Source organism: Pogona vitticeps, chromosome 4, assembly GCF_051106095.1.
Source record: "Pogona vitticeps strain Pit_001003342236 chromosome 4, PviZW2.1, whole genome shotgun sequence".
Taxonomy (NCBI): Eukaryota; Metazoa; Chordata; class Lepidosauria; order Squamata; family Agamidae; genus Pogona; species Pogona vitticeps.
In genome coordinates, this window is record NC_135786.1 from 96,432,672 (window position 1) to 96,450,716 (window position 18,045).

The 18,045-nt window shown below is 42.3% G+C and overlaps 2 protein-coding genes across 7 annotated transcripts in view; one reads left to right on the plus strand and one right to left on the minus strand.

Moving 5' to 3' along the window:
- The window catches only part of MTF2 (metal response element binding transcription factor 2), a 22,806-nt gene extending 16,234 nt beyond the window's left edge, over nt 1–6,572 (minus strand). For all 6 annotated transcript variants that reach the window (XM_078391785.1, XM_072997990.2, XM_072997989.2 and 3 more), the window contains exon 1: nt 6,333–6,572. In XM_078391785.1, coding sequence (XP_078247911.1) covers nt 6,333–6,337 — 5 coding nt within the window. In that variant the 5' untranslated portion in view covers nt 6,338–6,572. The remainder of the gene's footprint in view (nt 1–6,332) is intronic.
- A 187-nt stretch (nt 6,573–6,759) lies between these two features.
- LOC140706701 (putative ferric-chelate reductase 1) overlaps nt 6,760–18,045 on the plus strand; it is a 40,549-nt gene continuing 29,263 nt past the window's right edge. The window contains exon 1 of the mRNA XM_072997995.2: nt 6,760–16,448. The gene's annotated coding sequence lies outside the window, so the exon portion shown is untranslated. The remainder of the gene's footprint in view (nt 16,449–18,045) is intronic.

The following is an 18,045-nucleotide window of genomic DNA, read 5'->3' on the forward strand; positions in this document are numbered from 1 at the left end:
CAAAGCGGCTTTCCTATGGCCGACGATTCTTCCCCACCGGAACACATTAAACAGGTTTCAATGCATTCCAATGGGGAAATGCTTTTCACTAGACAATGATTTTCCTAAACAGCGATTTCAGTGGAACGGATTGTCATCGTCTAGCGAGGCACCACTGTATTTGGGAATAAGTTAAATGTGACTTACTTCTGAGTGCATACATTCTGATAGTTGTCCTTGTTTGTACATGGATTTAAAAACTAAGAGATTGATCACATTGTTTGCCCCCCCCATTCCTCCTGGTCCTGAGCCACATTAGCTAGCAATAATTATATTAGGATTTACTTAGCATAAATTCAAAATGAGTATTATCATAGACAGCATGTTATATTATGTGTCATGAGTTAATTTAAGGGAGAGTAAAAAACAACAATTTTAAAAATAAAATGAATCTTTTCTATAAATCAAGAAAAAATACAGACTTCTAAATCATTTTTATTTTAAATCAAATCCACCCTGTTCTGTTCGAGCAAGAATTTAAACCCAGGTCTCCTCCTGAGTGGCCCATCACAATATCCATTACACTATACCGGGTATCTTCTCATAGAGAACCCATGTATTTATTAAGACTGAGCTATATGAAGTAAAGGTAACACATTAAGAAAAAAGTCAATAAGCCACTAGCTGATTATAAAAAACATTTTCTGGAATAGACCATCAACATCACCACTAAATATAGAGATATAGCTTTTGTGTGTGTACGTTCTGTGCTGTCAAGTTGGAACTGACTTATAGCAACCACAGTTTTAAAGGTACATGAGATACTTAAAGAAGTATTTTCATCAGTTCTACTCTCCCAGTCAGTTTCCATGGGAGTGTGAATTCGAACCTTGTTCTCCAGAGTCTTAGTCCACCACTTGTCTATACAGTACGCCACACTGGGAATCCTTTTTTTAAAATTCCATAATTTTCCATTCTGGGAGTTCTATCTGTCAAACTCCCACTTGAAGAAAGGATTGACAGGAAAACTTCATAGCCTAAGATAGGATAAGCTCCAGGATTTACCTTAGAAAAGGAAGTTATCCCAGTGCTTGCACACTCCTGTAGTCTCTCTAAAATTAAAAGAAGCCTTCCAGCCTGGCCTTTCTCCACATGAACACAATATAGGTGTGGGTCTGAGAAGTTGGACACTCAGAATGCAGAATTCTGGGATTTGGAGTCCCCCTCCCCCAAATATGGCGTATACCTACTAATACATACTTCTGTACTGTGAATTTCGTTGTATGGGTATACTGTGTATATACTTACAATGACAATAAATTATTATTATTATTATTATTATTATTATTATTATTATTATTATTATTATTATTATTATTATTATTATTATTATTATTCTATATCAAGGGTTGGACTAGATACCCTATATACAGACCACCCTGATTAGAGTTCTTGACTATATTGGGCAGTATATAGAAGTTAGAAATAAATGACCTTTTACTTGATTTGTAACTGCCACCCCAACCTCACACACTGTAAAATCTATACTTATGAAAAAATTATGAATAGGAGTTTCTTTTGTATGTCACAGTACAAGATTTAATTAATAGTATATGGTCAAGAGTTTTTCAAGTCAAGGCAACTTGATATAACAGTGGGAGATCTTACCTCTGATATATACTGTAGTGTAGAGTTCACTGTGTATCAGTGAAGGTACTGTGACCACTTTAGTTTTGTCTCATCGTTTAGTCGTGTCCGACTCTTCGTGACCCCATGGACCAGAGAATGCCAGGCCCTCCTATCTTCCACTGCCTCCCGGAGTTGTGTCAAATTCATCTTGGTTGCTTCGATGACACTGTCCAACCATCTCATCCTCTGTCGTCCCCTTCTCCTCTTGCCATCACACTTTCCCAACATCAAGGTCTTTTCCAAGGAGTCTTCTCTTCTCATGAGATGGCCAAAGTACTGGAGCCTCAGCTTCAGGACCTGTCCTTCCAGTGAGCACTCTGGTTTGATTTCCTTTAGAACTGATAGGTTTGTTCTCCTTGCAGTCCAGGGGACTCTCAAGAGCCTCCTCCAGCACCACAATTCAAATGCATCAATTCTTCGGCGGTCAGCTTTCTTTATGGTCCAGCTCTCACTTCCATACATCACTACAGGAAAAACCATAGCTTTGACTATTCGGACTTTTGTTGGCAAGGTGATGTCTCTGCTTTTTAAGATGCTGTCAAGGTTTGTCATCGCTTTCCTCCCAAGAAGCAGGTGTCTTTTAATTTCGTGGCTGCTGTCTCCATCTGCAGTGATCACTGAGCCCAAGAAAGTAAAATCTGTCACTTCCTCCATATCTTCCCCTTCTATTTGCCAGGAGGTGATGGGACCAATGGCCATGATCTTAGTTTTTTTGATGTTGAGTTTCAGACCGTTTTTTGCACTCTCCTCTTTCACCCTCATTACAAGGTTCTTTAATTCCTCCTCACTTTCTGCCATCAAAGTGGTATCATCTGCATATCGGAGGTTGTTGATACTTCTTCCGGCAATCTTAATTCCGGCTTGGGATTCCTCCAGTCCAGCCTTCGGCATGATGTATTCTGCATATAAGTTAAATAAGCAGGGAGACAATATACAGCCTTGTCGTACTCCTTTCCCAATTTTGAACCAAACAGTTGTTCCATATCCAGTTCTAACTGTTGCTTCCTGTCCCACATAGAGGTTTCTCAGTAGATAGATAAGTGGTCAGGCACTCCCATTTATTTAAGGACTTGCCATAGTTTGCTGTGGTCCACACAGTCAAAAGCTTTTGCATAGTCAATGAAGCAGAAGTAGATATTTTTCTGAAACTCTCTGGCTTTCTCCATAATCCAGCGCATGTTAGCAATTTGGTCTCTAGTTCCTCTGCCCCTCTGAAATCCAGCTCATAATTCTGGGAGTACTCTGTCCACATACTGCTGAAGCCTACTTTGAAGGATTTTGAGCATAACCTTGCTAGCATGTGAAATGAGTGCAATTGTAGGGTAGTTGGAGCATTCTTTGGCACTGCCCTTCTTTAGGATTGGGATGTAGACTGATCGTTTCCAGTCCTCTGGCCACTGTTGAGTTTTCCAAACTTGCTGGCATATTGAATGTAGCACCTTAACAGCATCATCTTTTAAGAATTTAAATAGTTCAACTGGAATGCCATCACCTCCACTGGCCTTGTTGTTAGCCAGGCTTTCTAAGGCCCGCTTGACTTCACTCTCCAGGATGTCTGGCTCAAGGTCAGCAACTACATTGTCTGGGTTGTCCGGGATATCCAAATCTTTCTGATATAATTCCTCTGTGGATTCTTGCCACCTCTTCTTGATTCTTGCTACCTTGCTTCTGTTAGGTCCCTACCATTTTTGTCCTTTATTGTACCAAACCTACCACACACTTAATACCAAAAACTATTTTCCCCAAGTTGAAGTAGTAGATTAAGTACCGAAAGGATAACAACCCCTTTCTCCCCATCTCTCCAATCCAAGTTACAATATTTCCAATTTCAAATATAATTATTAGGGTACACAGGATAGAATGGTGTCATGAGATGTTTATGCTGAGCAAAGTGAGCATGGGTTAAAAAAGTGGGATGAGAAACAGTCTCTGATCTGTTCTGACCAATAGCTTTTTACTTCAGGTTCTGGGTTTTCAGTTACTGTAGAATGACTGGTAAAGAACCGCATGCCATGCTACAGCCATTCTAGCTATAGAAGTTGAGAATTAGCTATCTTAACTTAACCACAGAAATTTGAGGGCATTAGTAGATCCATATTGTCTTCTCCCTCATTCCATAGTCTTAGCAAAGATTTGCAAATAATTCCTTCTTTTGGTTTTATTAATTTCACTGAGCCTACAATTTCTTTGGTATCTTGTATGGACTTGGAAGGAGAAAATGAAAATGGATAGGCGTCTTCAATACAGCACACAGACTAAATCAATGCATAATACACATAAAAGAACAGATCCTTCCCCAACATTAAATACCAGGCTAACAAGCCCTTATCTTGGAAAAGCTGCCATTCTCTTCTCAATCTGGTGTGATAACACACTTCTGACCAAAATGCATTCTAGACAGACTTCTGACTAAATTGCATATATTTCTATCCCATCTTTCATCCAAAGAGCTCAAAGTGACCTAAACCGTTTCCCCTCTTTTATTGTTACAAAAAAAGTGCAAGCAGAAGTGAATGAGCACTACAAAGTCACCCAGCAAGATGCCATGACTGAACATACATTAGAACACAGTTTTTCTCAATCTTCATCTATTACTGTACTTTGCTACACTTTGTCTTTACATCAATCTCTGCTTAAGATCAATTGATATATTTTGTTTTATAGCCACAGTGCAGACATATGGCTATGGGTAGTTTCCTGCATTTCAAAGTTTATCATTACATATTTCTTAAGCTAAATTTCTTATAGGTGGTAGAGGAAATCACAGATATTGCCTTGAACTTTCTTGAGGAATACTGAATAAATAAAATTCTTCCTAAAACAAGAGAAGAGTTGAGTTTAATCTGTCAATCAGGTACATGCCAGAAACAACACTTATCCCATATGCTCATTGGCATAGAAGGGTAGCACAATACTGAGGCTTCTCCCATGACAATATGTGTTTGGGAGTCCGTAGATCCAATGCTTTTTCTATCCTAGCACTACCACTCTAAAACTACAAGTCTGAGCCTAATGTCTGTGATAGATTAAAATCTGAAAATATTGACAAACAGCTCAATGATTTAGAATTCTGGTTGTGAAGCCGGTTGGGAGTTTGATTCCCCACTGTGTGTCCCAGACATCAGTCTGTGTGGCCTTGGGCAAGCTGCACAGTCCCAGGGTGCCCTCAAAAGAAGTAAACCACTCCTCAGTACTCTATGCCCACTAAACCCTTTAAAGGGTCACTGTAAATCAAAATTGACTTGACAGCACAAAATTGTTATTATACTTACTATCTCCATAGTGGTCAATACACCCCATTGGAGAAGACATACTTCCTGCAAGATTCTAGCCTTCTTTGGACAACAAACAAAAAACAGGATTTCTCTCTTCACCTTCTTTCTCTTCCTTCTGAATCCTTTGTCTTTTAATGCACTAGCCTTTAGATTGTAAGTAATTGCACAGGAAATGTTATTTTTCTGATTTTAAGTGACAGAGTATTTTTATGGGCTGAAAAGTTAAAATACTTTAAAACAGTAATTCTCGTGGAACTGATTTCCTATTGTTGCTCTAATTTACAATACCACAAGAACACAAGGAATTGGGAAATTCTCAACGGATAGCAGCTGTCATGCAAAATTTAATACAGCAGAAAGAGAAAAATCGTCCAAAGTAATGAAGCAACATGCCTTGAATTCATTTTGCATACAGAAATGGCTTTAAAGAGCAAATACATTTATATTGATAAATGGAATATTATAAATCAACCTGAGAGGATAGAATACTAACAGTGAATGCAATCTAATACAGTACAACAAAAAAAGAAGAAAACACTTTCATATTCATAGTTCAATAGCAGCTGGAAGAAGGCAAGCTACAACACATGAGCAAATTTACAAAAGGATATAATGCATATGATCAGGCTCTTTTTCAATTTACCAAACTTTACTACACAAAAGTATCAGGAATATAGCAATTAAGAGCATGGGGGCAGGTTAATGATCATTCGCTGAAATGTGAAGCAACACACAATGCTACATGGAAGAGAGACGAGGCTTTTCAAGTCCAGTCTAAAATTACCTAGCTGTGCCACCACAGCCGATCATTACTTCCAGAACAAAGTGGAATTATCCCGCAAGCAATCATTCTACTGTTTCCTCCCTTTATCAACGATTCAGAAGCACAAGAGAACTTTGTGGGCCGTTTGTAGACGGAACTTTACACAAGAGAAAACTCTTCAGTTTAGTGCGCCCTTAAGGCACTGTCAACCAACCCCCCAGCCAAGGTCCTCCTCGCCTTTGTTTTGATTCTCGGAGGACAACAGAAAACCTCCCTTTAACAGGCGTCAAAGCCGCCGGCTGCACGGCCACCCACTTCCACCCCAACCTCTCACAAAGCCCAATTAAAAACGGGGAGGGGGGGAGGGAAGAGAGATTATTTCTGCCCTTTCCCTCACTTCAACAGAACTGGATTGTGAGAAGAGGAAGGAAGGAAGGAAATGCTGCTGGCGTTTTCCCCTCAGCAGAGGCAATTGCTGTGGGGGGGGGGAGAGAAGGAGTAGGAGAGCGAGAGAGAGACCGAACAGGCGAAACACAGGATGCCCCCTCCCTCGCTCCCAATTTCAACTGATCTTCCCCCCTCGCCCCCGCCCCGCTTCCCCCTCCCCCGTCACCCCCCTCACTCACCTCATTCGGTCTCTCCGGTGGGGCCACCCGCTTCATACAGGGAAATCCGTGCGCTGAATGCGCTCTGCCCGAGAAGCCTCCCGTTGGCCGGGCTCCTCGAGAGGACAAGAGCCCCCACCCTCCCCGCGGGGGCTTCAGGGGTGGGGGTGGGTGGGTAGATAAGAAAGGAAGAGGCTCAAGGGAGCCTCACGGGCAGCCCGGCTCCACAGCAGCCCTTCGCCATTTTTCTTTCCCGCGGACGAGAGGCTGGTGCATTGTGGGAAACACAAAAGGAGCCGCTTCGGCAACTAAGGCGGCGGTGGCCCCTCCCCCTCCCGGCCGCGGAACGTCGCCCGCCGACCAACCAGTCTGTCCAGAGTGGGCCGCGCAGGTGCTCCTCCCCTCCCCTCGCGCTCCCTGCGCAAGGGGCGGGGCCCGTGAGAAGAGGAAAGCGAGCGCTCCCGCCGGACCCCCTCGAGGTCCTGAGGGCGGAGGAACACTGTAGTGACGGGCTCTTGCTGAACAAAGAGGAACTATTTTAACCGACCCGTCGAATCCTTCCGCCTTCTGGGCTGTGCTTGTAGGCGCTGTGGCGAACGGTTGGCGTTAGTGAGGGGAAGGGGGATTTCGAAAGGGGCGATGCAGGAGACTTTGGTTACAGGGGGTCGGTCACCTGGGGGAAATTATAGGTAAAACCAAAGTAAAAAATAATAAATATAAAATAATAAAAAAGAGACAAAAACGTGGCGCTTTAAAAGTTAACTGGATTTTTTTTAATGTGAGCTTTCGTGGACAAGTCCACTTCCTCAAAGATAAGAGGAAGAGATATAATATGGCAAATAGTTATATATAACATCAAAATACGGAGATCAAAATATATAGTTCACGGTTAGGTGGTAAGAAAGTCTTGAGTGTTTTAACACTGAGGCGATACCGTCTTTTATAGGCAGGTTTTCCATTGTCATAAAATAAGAGTGGTAGAATATCATGGACGTTAATTATACTGAGGAGACTGACTTTGTACACTTGCTCGTGAACTTGGCTTTATGGGAGGTTTTATAATCAGTTGCAACAGTGTGAATTCTCATTGGTCATAATTGATTTGTGGGTATCTGCCATACAGTCATGAATGAGACGGTATTTTTGACAGGGATGGATTTTCTCTCCTAGGCCTCCTTTTTTTTTGCTGGGAGTAAAGCCAGCGATGCTGCACAGAGCAAAACATAAGAACTGGCCTCAGAAAAGGGACAGAAAGCTCCTGGTGAGCCAGAGGTTGGTAGTTCGATTCCCTATCGTCTCCAGGGAGAAGAGCCAGCTTTTGTGGCCTTGAGCAAGCTGTAGGGTCCCAAAATGCCCCTAAGCAGAAGAGAAAGATATAGCCTCTTTTGAGTATTCTCTACTTGGAAAAAGGTAAAGGTTCCCCTTGACATTTTTAGTCCAGTCGTGTCTGACTCTAGGGGACGGTATCCCGTTTTTAAAGCCGTAGAGCCAGCGCTTGTCCGAAGACAGTTTCTGTTGTCACATGGCCAGCGTGACTAGGAGCGCTATTTTACCTTCCTACCGATGGTACCTATTTATCTACTTGCATTTTTTACATGCTTTCGAACTGCTAGGTTGGCGAGTTGCTGGGACAAAGTGACGGGAGCTCACTCCGTTGTGTGGATTCGATCTTATGACTGCAGGTCTTCTGACCCTGCAAGCACAGGCTTCTGCGGTTTAGCCTGCAGTGCCACCACTACCTGGAAAGGTAAAGGTAAAGGTTCCCCTTGACAATTTTTGTCCAGTCGTGTCCGACTCTAGGGGGCGGCGCTCATCCCGCTCTTCAAGCCATAGAGCCAGCGTTTGTCCGAAGACAATCTTTCCGTGGTCACATGGCCAGTGTGATTTAGACACGGAACACTGTTTACCTTCCCACCGAGATGGTACCTATTTATCTACTCGCATTTGCATGCTTTCGAAGCGCTAGGTTGGCGGGAGCTGGGACAAGCAATGGGCGCTCACTCCGTCACGTGGATTCGATCTTACGACTGCTTGGTCTTCTGACCCTGCAGCACAGGCTTCTGCGGTTTAGGCCACAGTGCCACCACGTCCCTTCATACTACCTGGAAAGGGTCACCATAAATAAAAATTGACTTGACGGCACATCATCCTCATCATATATAGATACTTACTTTTGGATCTGGCTCTGTTACTCCTGTCTTCTTCCATCATTGCTTTTTGTGTCTTCTACATACCACCAACCACAATAGGCACCAGCCATCACTGTGCCGTACTGGAAGGTCTTTAGATGAATTGTATATTTTTAGTGAGATAATAATTTTGGTATGCAGAATACAGTTACAGTATTACCTTGCCATAACCATATTGAATTACCTTTCTAAAAATAACTCCGCCAGCTCTGGTTTAAACCAGATTTTAAAAAGTACAGTGGTGCCTCGCTTAACAAGCGCTTCGTTTAACGACGAATTTGCTTAGCGATCTTGCGCTCCGTTTAACAATGTTCCCTATGGGCGATTTTCACATAGCGATGTTTGGGACCATGCTTCGCATAGCGATGACAGTTTGGGTCCCCCTGTTTTGCTTAACAATGGTTTTGACAGACTCCTGTTGGCTGTTTTTTATACGTTTAAAAATGTTTTTAAAATGTTTAGAATGCTTGAAATCATAAGTGCACTTAATAAACCCTTTGTTAAACTAATTTGACTTTGTTCCGACTCTTTTTCAATTTGTTGTAATTTTTCCCCCCATTGAGATGCATTGAATAGGTTTCAATGCATTTCAATTGGGGAACCGTGTTTCGCTTAGTGATGTTTCCTATGGTGATTTTCACTTAAGGATGGCAATCCGTTCCCATTGGAATGGATTATCCGGTTTTAATGCATTTCTATGGGAAACCGTGTTTCGCTTAGCGATGTTTTCCCATAGCGATGAATTTTTTGGAACCAATTAACATCGCTAAGCGGGGCACCACTGTAATGTCACATATATATCTTTCTGCAAGTACAATGATACAGAAGCACCATGAACAGCAATGTCCTGACATTTGAAAATATAGCAAAAGTGACGAAAAGAAAAAAAGCTATCTGTACAAGCAGGTCTTCGGAAATGGTCAAAATGGATCAAGGATGTTACTTTCTGCTGTACAATTCATTCAAATATAGGACACTCAGGTTTTTACAAACTTGTCCTTTCAGTTACCTGTGCCTTAGTGAGTATAAGGTATTTAGCTATGTTTTTGCTAGTCACAGCTTGATCAGAATGTTGCCTAATGGCTGCTTGTTAGTTTCTGAAAAATATCCTGCTCGAGCAGCATACTTTCCCCTGGCTGCCAGCAGGAATTATGCCCCCTAAAAAGTTCCTTCTGGCCTTTATGAACAGTATAGTTGCATCATGGTTGTAATTATGGTTTGGATTCTGTTCTGTGCTGACCTGGGTGCCTTTGTTTCAGTGCAATAAATCATCTAAAACTAGATTAGGAAGTGACATGTTTAATACTGTGGAATGAAATACCATACAGTATTGCATGAATAAAAGTAAAGTTTTCTGATTCTGTGGACCTGATTGACTTTTTCTCTATTTATGCTTATAATAAAATACAGTCCTATCATGTAATTTGATTTGTATTAACACTTATCTACCATGCAAAAAGTCATATCAGTTGAGGTTTACTTGAGAACATATTGGGTGTAGATCAATTGATTACTAAATATACTTAAATTAACTGAAGGATTTAAAGTTACCTTTTCACTCAGACATACATAAGGTAGTGGTAATTAATAGTTGTAAATTATATTCTCAGATATTTTAACGCTAGAGTTGGTGCTGATCACAATTCTTGGCCCACTTTTCTAGGCCGTTTTGGCATTGGGAAGATGAACGAAAATGGCCAACGCTTGCTGGAGTTTTGCTGTTATTATGGTCTTTGTGTCAGCAACGTGTTCTTTAATACGAAGCTTCAACACAATTTCCTGGAGACTTCCAAGATCCAAGCATTGGCATCAGCTTGATTTGATCCTCACTAGACATTCTAGCCTTCCTAGTACTGTATTACGGTCACACGCAGTTACCAGAGTGCTGATTGCGATACTGATCACTCCCTGGTGTGTAGTAGAGTAAAACTGCGAGCAAAGAGATTGTATCACATGAAAAAGGAAGGAAGACCACATATTGACATCAGCAAGAATCGCGATCAAAGAAAAGTGGAGGAATTTGCCCAAGCGCTTCAGGAAACACTTCCAGGCCCGGCTGATGCAAATGCACCTGAATGATGGGAACACTTCAAGAACGCTGTTTATAACACCGCTTTGTCCATATTTGGCAAAAAGATCAAAAATATGGCAGACTGGTTTGAAGCCCATTCAGAGGAGCTGATGCCAGGCATCGAGGATAAGAGGAGAGCTCTACCAGCATACAAAGCCTGTCGTAGTGAGTACAACTTGAAGTCCAACAGGCTGCCAGGAGATGTTCCAACGATTATAGGCTTCAGCTCTGCTCTCAGATATAGATAACAGTGGACACAGGTAACATCAAGGGAATGTATGATGGTATCAAGCAGGCTTTCGGTCCAATAAAGAAGAAATCTGCTCCCCTGAAGTCTGCTACAGGCGTGATCATCCAGGACTGAGCACAGCAGATGGACTGCTGGGTGCAGCACTACTCTGAGCTATATTCCAGAGAGAATGTTGTAACCAAAGAAGGACTGAATAACATTGAGTGTCTGCCTGTCTTGAAAGAGTTGGACAGCGAACCAACTTCAGCAGAAATAAAAGCGGCCTTGGATTCCCTCGCTTCATCCCTGCTGAAGTGCTGTAAAGAGATAATGTGAGCAAGAGACAAAAAGTGTGCCGTCCTCCCCAAAAGAACAAGTTGAACTAAAGGAGGGTTGCGTCGTTGGAGAGTTAATAAATTTAGACGACATGGAAGGAGGGAATAATAAAGTGGTGGAAGTGTTTTTAGCTGAGGGTCAACAAGAGGGGGGAAGGGAGGAGCTAAAGGAATGGAGGTGGGACGATATAAAAGAGGAGAGAAGAGGAAGAGTGGGGCAGTTGGAGTGGAAGGACGAAGCGATGCAGATGATAGAAACAGGAGTGGAGAGAGATTGAGTAGCAAAGCTAGTAAAAGATTTCCCTAACCTGATGAGTGGAGGAGGATTGCTACCAGATCCACCGGATGTCCCTAAGAAAGCTAAGTGTGGAACAGGAGGGAGATGGAATACGGGGACAATTCTCTCTTCCACGGTTATGGAGATGAAAGGGACACCATGTGGTTCCCACCCCTATCTCCCGCGGTTGGAGGGGCAACTGGTCAAACACCCATGTTGCGGGACAACCTGTGCAGTATTGAGCGCTCCCATAGTGAACCCAGCAGGCAATTTTACCCCTGGAGTGAAGAAAGTTTAAAGAATGTAAAGGAAGACCAGGATGTTAGAGGGAAACGTTATCATGTGTTGACGGATGTTGAACTGTTAGATCCCTTTGGTTTAGGGATAGTTGATGTTAGTAAAAATAAAGAAACGTTGATTGCAACCTCTGCGTCATCTCCATCCGTTCTTCCCGCTGGAACTCCTGGCCTGCCTACACTCATGAAAGAACCCAATCACAGATAATCACCACCGAACTGTATGAAGTCTTTCGTCTTTGCTGGAGGGAAGGTGGAGTACCACAAGACATGAAGGATGCAAACATTGTCACATTGTATAAGAACAAAGGAGACGGGCGACTGCAATAACTACCGTGGCATCTCACTTCTCAGCGTTGTAGGGAAGCTGCTTGTCTGTATTGTACTGAAGAGACTCCAGGTGCTTGCAGAGTCTATCCAGAATTACAGTGTGGATTCTGAGCTAATAGATCCACCACTGACATGGTACTCTCCCTCAGACAGTTGCAGGAGAAATGTAGGGAACAACAACAGCCACTCTTTGTGGCCTTCATACATCTTACAAAGGCCTTTGATCTGGTTAGCAGGGATGGCCTTTTAAAAATACACTTCCCAGGACTGGATGTCCACCTCGATGCCTCAACATCATCAGGTCCTTTCATGAGGGAATTAAGGGCACCGTAGTTTTTGATGGATCAACATCAGATCCCTTTGACATCTGAAGTCGAGTGAAACAGGGCTGTGTCCTCGCACTGACCCTGTTTGGGATCTTTTTTGCTGTCATGCTGAAGCACGCCTTTGGAACTGCAATAGAACGTGTCTGTCTCTGGACTAGATCAGATGGAAAGCTCTTTAATCTCTCTAGACTGAGAGCAAAGACCAAAGTCCAGCTGAAATGCATGTGGGACTTCCTCTTCACCGATGATGCAGCCATTGTTGCCCACTCTGCTGAAGACCTCCAACAACACATGAATCGTTTTAGCAAGGCCTGCCAGGACTTTGGACTAACAATCAGCCTGAAGAAAACACAAGTCATGGGCCAGGGCGTGGACTCACCTCCCTCTATTACCATCTCCACGCAAGAATTGGAGGTTGTTCATGACTTTGTGTACCTTGGCTCAACAATCTCTGACATTTTTTCCCTAAATGTCGAGCTGAATAAACGTATTGGGAAAGCAGCTACCATGTTCTCTAGACTCACAAAGAGAGTATGGCTGAATAAGAAGTTGACGGCGTATACCAAGATCCAGGTCTATAGAGCCTGTGTCCTGAGCACACTCCTGTACTGGAGTGAGTCCTAGACCCTTTGTGCACAGCAGGAGAGGAAGCTGAACACGTTCCATATGCGTTGTCTCAGAAACATTTTTGGTATCACCTGGCAGGACAAAGTTCCAAATAGAATGAGCTGGAATTTTCAGCATGTATACATTAAACAGTGACATCTACATTGGCTTGGGCACGTTGTGAGAATGGCTAATGGTCGGATTCCAAAATATCTCTTGCAAGGAGAATTAGTGCAGGGAAATCACCCCAGAGAGAGACCACAGCTGTGATACAAGGATATTGGCAAGCGGGATCTGAAGGCCTTATGAATGGACCTCAACAGATGGGAAACCTTGAGATCTGAGTGTTCAACCTGGAGGCAGGCGTTGCATCACGGCCTCTCCCAATTTGAAGAGACCCTTGTCCAGCAGGCTGAGGCAAAGAGGCAGTCCTGGAAGCAGCAAAATCAGGAAGCTGGTCGGGGGACAGATTGTATTTGTCTTCAGTATGGAAGGGATTGTCACTCTTGAATTGGTCTTTTCAGCCACACTAGATGCTTCTCCAAGTCCTTGATACAGAGCACATTACCATACTCTCTCAAGACTGAAGGATGCCAAAGAAGAATAGCCATGTATGGAATACAGTGGTGCCTCACATAGCGACGATAATAGGTGCAGCTATTGCTATGTGATATTAAAAAGCCCATAGGAATGCATTGAAACCCCTTCAATGCGTTCCTATGGGCTTCAGACTCACCTTTAAGTGAAAATCCTCCATACGGCCACCATTTTCACTACCCGGTAAGCGAGGAATCCATCCCAGAAAACAGCGGGCGGCCATTTTTTTTACCCGGCGGCCATTTTGGAACCGCCGATCAGCTGTTAAAAAATCATCGCTTTGCGATGATCGGTAAGTGAAACAGGGTACCGATCATCGCAAAGCGTTTTTCCCCATTTAAAACATCGCAATGCGATCGCTTTTGCGATCGCAAAATCTCCATCACTGTGCGATTTTGTTGTTAAACGGAGCGCTTGTTAAGCGGGGCACCACTGTATTATTTTTCACAATCTATACTTACCTATGTTAACTGGGTGTGTTGATACCATGAGTAATTGAAATACTTATAATAGTTGACATTTTATTTTCTAATTATTGCTATAATTTTAACCAATAAAAGTAAAGTACTGTATAGTGCATCCTTTTTTCAAAAGCACTTGTCTCTTTTTTTACATTCCTCCTGTGTTTTAATAAGAGTAATGAATAATTAAATGGCAGTTATCTATCAGATTTTCTTCGGGGCTTGTAGTGAAAGTTATTTTTTTATTATCTCATGTAATTTAAAATGTGGATAAAAGAAGACTATCTTAACATTTGAAAAAAATGTCAGCAGTTTAGCAAACTGCTCCCAGCCACTGCCCTCCATACTGATTAATATAAAAAACTATTTGATAGTAATAGTCTAGCACTTACATCTGCACATTTATCATTTTAATTAGAGTATTCTGAAGCACCTTTAATAGTTTCATTACCTCAAGCACTTATGGACATGTCTATAATAAGAGTTATAAAGAGCTTTAAATCCCATAGTATATATGACTAATTTACCAACCATATATAAAAAATAGAATAAATAGAATAAAAATGTCACAGAAGTGTACATAAAAAAACAGGCCCTGAATCAACATTGGCCAATATATTCTATCCAGAGCTAGTCGTAATGAGACAGTCATCTTGCACGATGGGGTGAGGGTGTGGCAAGCACTGCATTTGCTGTAGTCTGTAGAGCAGTGGTTCCCAACCTTGGTTCATGGACTATACCTCCCAGCACAGCTAGTGGAGAAAGCTTCTGGTAGTTTTAGTCCAAGAACATCTGGGGATCCACGGTTGAGAACCAGTGCTATAGGCAGTGGTCTCCAACCTTGGACCTCCAGATGTTCTTGGACTACAACTCCCAGAAGCCTTCACCACCACCCCTACTAGCCAGGATTTCTGGGAGTTGAAGTCCAAGAACATCTGGAGGCCTAAGGTTGGGGACCACTGCTTTAGAGCACAGACTGAGCTTTGAAAATTCTTTGGTGTGCTCCAGTAGCCAGCAGATATTTGCAAAATGATCTCTAGTGCCTTTTCCTTTTCAGAATCCAGTTTGAACATCAGGAATTTCACACTTCATGTGGTATAAGCCTTTGTTGCAACACCTTGAGCATCACTTTTCTTGCATGGGAAGTTAGATTAATGGCCCAATAGATATTGCACTACTAGGCATCATCTGTCTTGGGAATTGGAGTGTATACTGAACATTTCCAGACTATAAGCCGTTGTTTTGCTTTCCACATGTGCTGGCATCTTCTTGTTAGGATTTTTACAGATTCAGTCTCTCTGGCTTGAAATAGTTGTATCACTATTCCATCTAGCCCTGGTGGTTTATTTCTTCTGACTACTTTCAGAGCAGCTTCCCCTTCTAGAGTTACAGATTTTTCATTATAGGATTCCTCTTCAAAGGAATCTGTCATCTTTTTGTCTCTTCTATATAAGTCTTCAGTATACTGCTTTCACCTTCCCTTTATTTTATCCTGGTCATATAGTGTGCTTCCCTGTTGGTCTTTCAGCATTTCTAGGTTTAAATTTGTCTATGATTTCCTAGATTTTCTGGAAGTTGTGTCATGTTTTTTACTCTTTTGCTATTCTCTTCTATTTCTTTACACTGGATATTGTAATACTTCTCTTTGTTTCTGTGTGACAGTTGCTGAAAAACTGCTTTCAAGGTTCTGACCCTACTTCTATCACCTTTTGCTTCTCACCTGTCCTTAACAATTTTAAGTGTTTTTTCCATCATCTATCTAGGTTCTTTTTTTTTTACCACATGAATTGTCTTTTTGCATTCTTCCCTAATACAATAATATATTTGGTTTCAATCCATAGTTCTTTTGGTTTACCCTCCGTTGAGTTTAGTTATGTAGATCTGTTGTTTATATGAATTGTTAAATTAATCAGAAATGTTTGGCTTCATGACGCCTTTGCTCTTGGCTTTCCTGACACACTCAACGATCTGTCTGCGTTAAGGTGTACATCCAAGAACAGGTGATCTTTCAGTACAAGTTGCTAGAACAAAAATGAGTCACTTTCCGAACATATACTCAGTTCAATTTGGCATTCAATTAAATAATCAAAACAGATTTCTGAGGGGAAAGCAGTGCCAAACTCAGGAGAACGTTGAATTTGTGCACGCACCTGCTTTCGCTCAGTTATTTTACCCACTTTTCCTTAAATGTCTGGACAATGTGCTCAGCTCTCACAACAAGTGTAATATCACACCTTCGCCAACAGAGGGCTAGAAATGCTTATAAAAGGCTGCACTCTGAAGGAACCTCACTCTGCTTGGGCTTGCTGCTGTAGTTAAATAGCTCTGAATCTGCTGCTTTGTAGCTGGTTGGTTAGGGAGACGGCTGTTGCATAAACAAGCCAGTGCTGTTCCTGGACTTTTCCTCACTCCAAAGGAAGGTAATGTAAAGTGCTGAGACAGAGAAGGTCCAAATTGGCCTACTTTTTTCCCCCTTTCATTCCAGAAAGGCTTTGGTGGGACTTTTGAACAGAGTGCGGAAACAGACCATGGTTACCTGGGGAATTTTTTGGACCACAACATTCTGAGGGCTCTGGTTCATAAACTAACATTTCTATGCTCTGCTCTTGAAGAACTGTACAATATTGACTAATGGCAGTTTTTCCTAGTCCTGGTTGAGAATAACTCATCTGCCTGTTTCTGAAAGGTGTAGCGATCGGGGAGATATTTATTTATTTATTTATTTATTTATTTTAAAAGGGATGGAAACTTGGGTCCAATTTTACTGACCTTCTTGTGTTTGCAGATTCTGGACATGTGCCATTTGAGTCTATATCGGTCTTTGTAGGTTTGCTCCTTTGAACTTGGGGTTCTTGGACATGCAGAATTCTCCTTTGTGAATGACAAGTCTGGGGGGGGTTGCTCCTTAGACATCCATATTCTTGTGCAAAATCTATTGAGGATGTAATCTAGATAATACTTATATTTGTCTGCAATGCAAAATTGAAAGCTCAGACAGAATCATTCCGGGACAACACACCGAACCTCTGCATGCCAGCTCACATTCAGATGGCATGTAATGAAAAATCAAATGCAAGCACTCTTCTAGCAAAATATGGGGGGGGGGATAGTGACAAATGAAAGCCTTTAATGCAGCCACATTGGTTATGCTAATCTGCTCTACTTTTAATAGGAGCATTGCAGAGCAGTGTTGTGTGTTTGAAGATGCTGATGCATTTGCTTTAGTAGACCCTCCAATTTTTTTTTTAAAAGCCCACCCAACTTCCTTATTAAAACAGAAATGGGCTTTACTAGCACCCAAGATAACTGGGCTTGCAAATAGTGTTACCAGGTTTCAGGGCGTTGGCCATAGTCTTGGAGACTTGCTATGTTTCCCTGAGTCTTAAAATGAAGAAGCAAATGTCAGGATGAGTGCCGCTGGAGGAGGAAACATTTTAAGTGAGAGGTGACGTGAAAGGCTGAGAACCTATGCCCATTTGGTCCAACGTGGAACCAGGGCCAACTGGCCTTGTATAAAGGTGTTTTTATGCAAATTGCATATGCACAAAATTAGTGCATCAAAAAGGGAGAAGTCTGGGAATAAAGCCATTGCATGCATATATTTGGGGCTGCTGTGCCATTTGGAGAAAGGTCGAAAGAGGAGCACTAGCACTAGACTTTGTGAGCCTTCTGGCAGCAGGAGCACAATGCCTGGGGTCAGAAATGCTCCTTTTGTGCTCAGAATGAGCCTTCCAGTAATCCCATTAGGTAAACCTCCTATAATGGGGCGATATGGCAATGCGGAGAAGAGCACAACGCCTGGGGAAGAACCTCCATCTGTCATGTGCGGTAATGTGTGATGCAAGCTGTACTGGGAACAGCAGCCATTGCTGCAGCTGTGGGGCACATTTTGCCATTTCTGCATTTATCTGGCCCAGAAGCAATTCTGTCTAAGTGTTGTATGCCCCGCATATGTGATGTCATCAGGACTTACACCTTTCACAAGGAAACAGGATATTGCCCACCTGGAAATCCTAG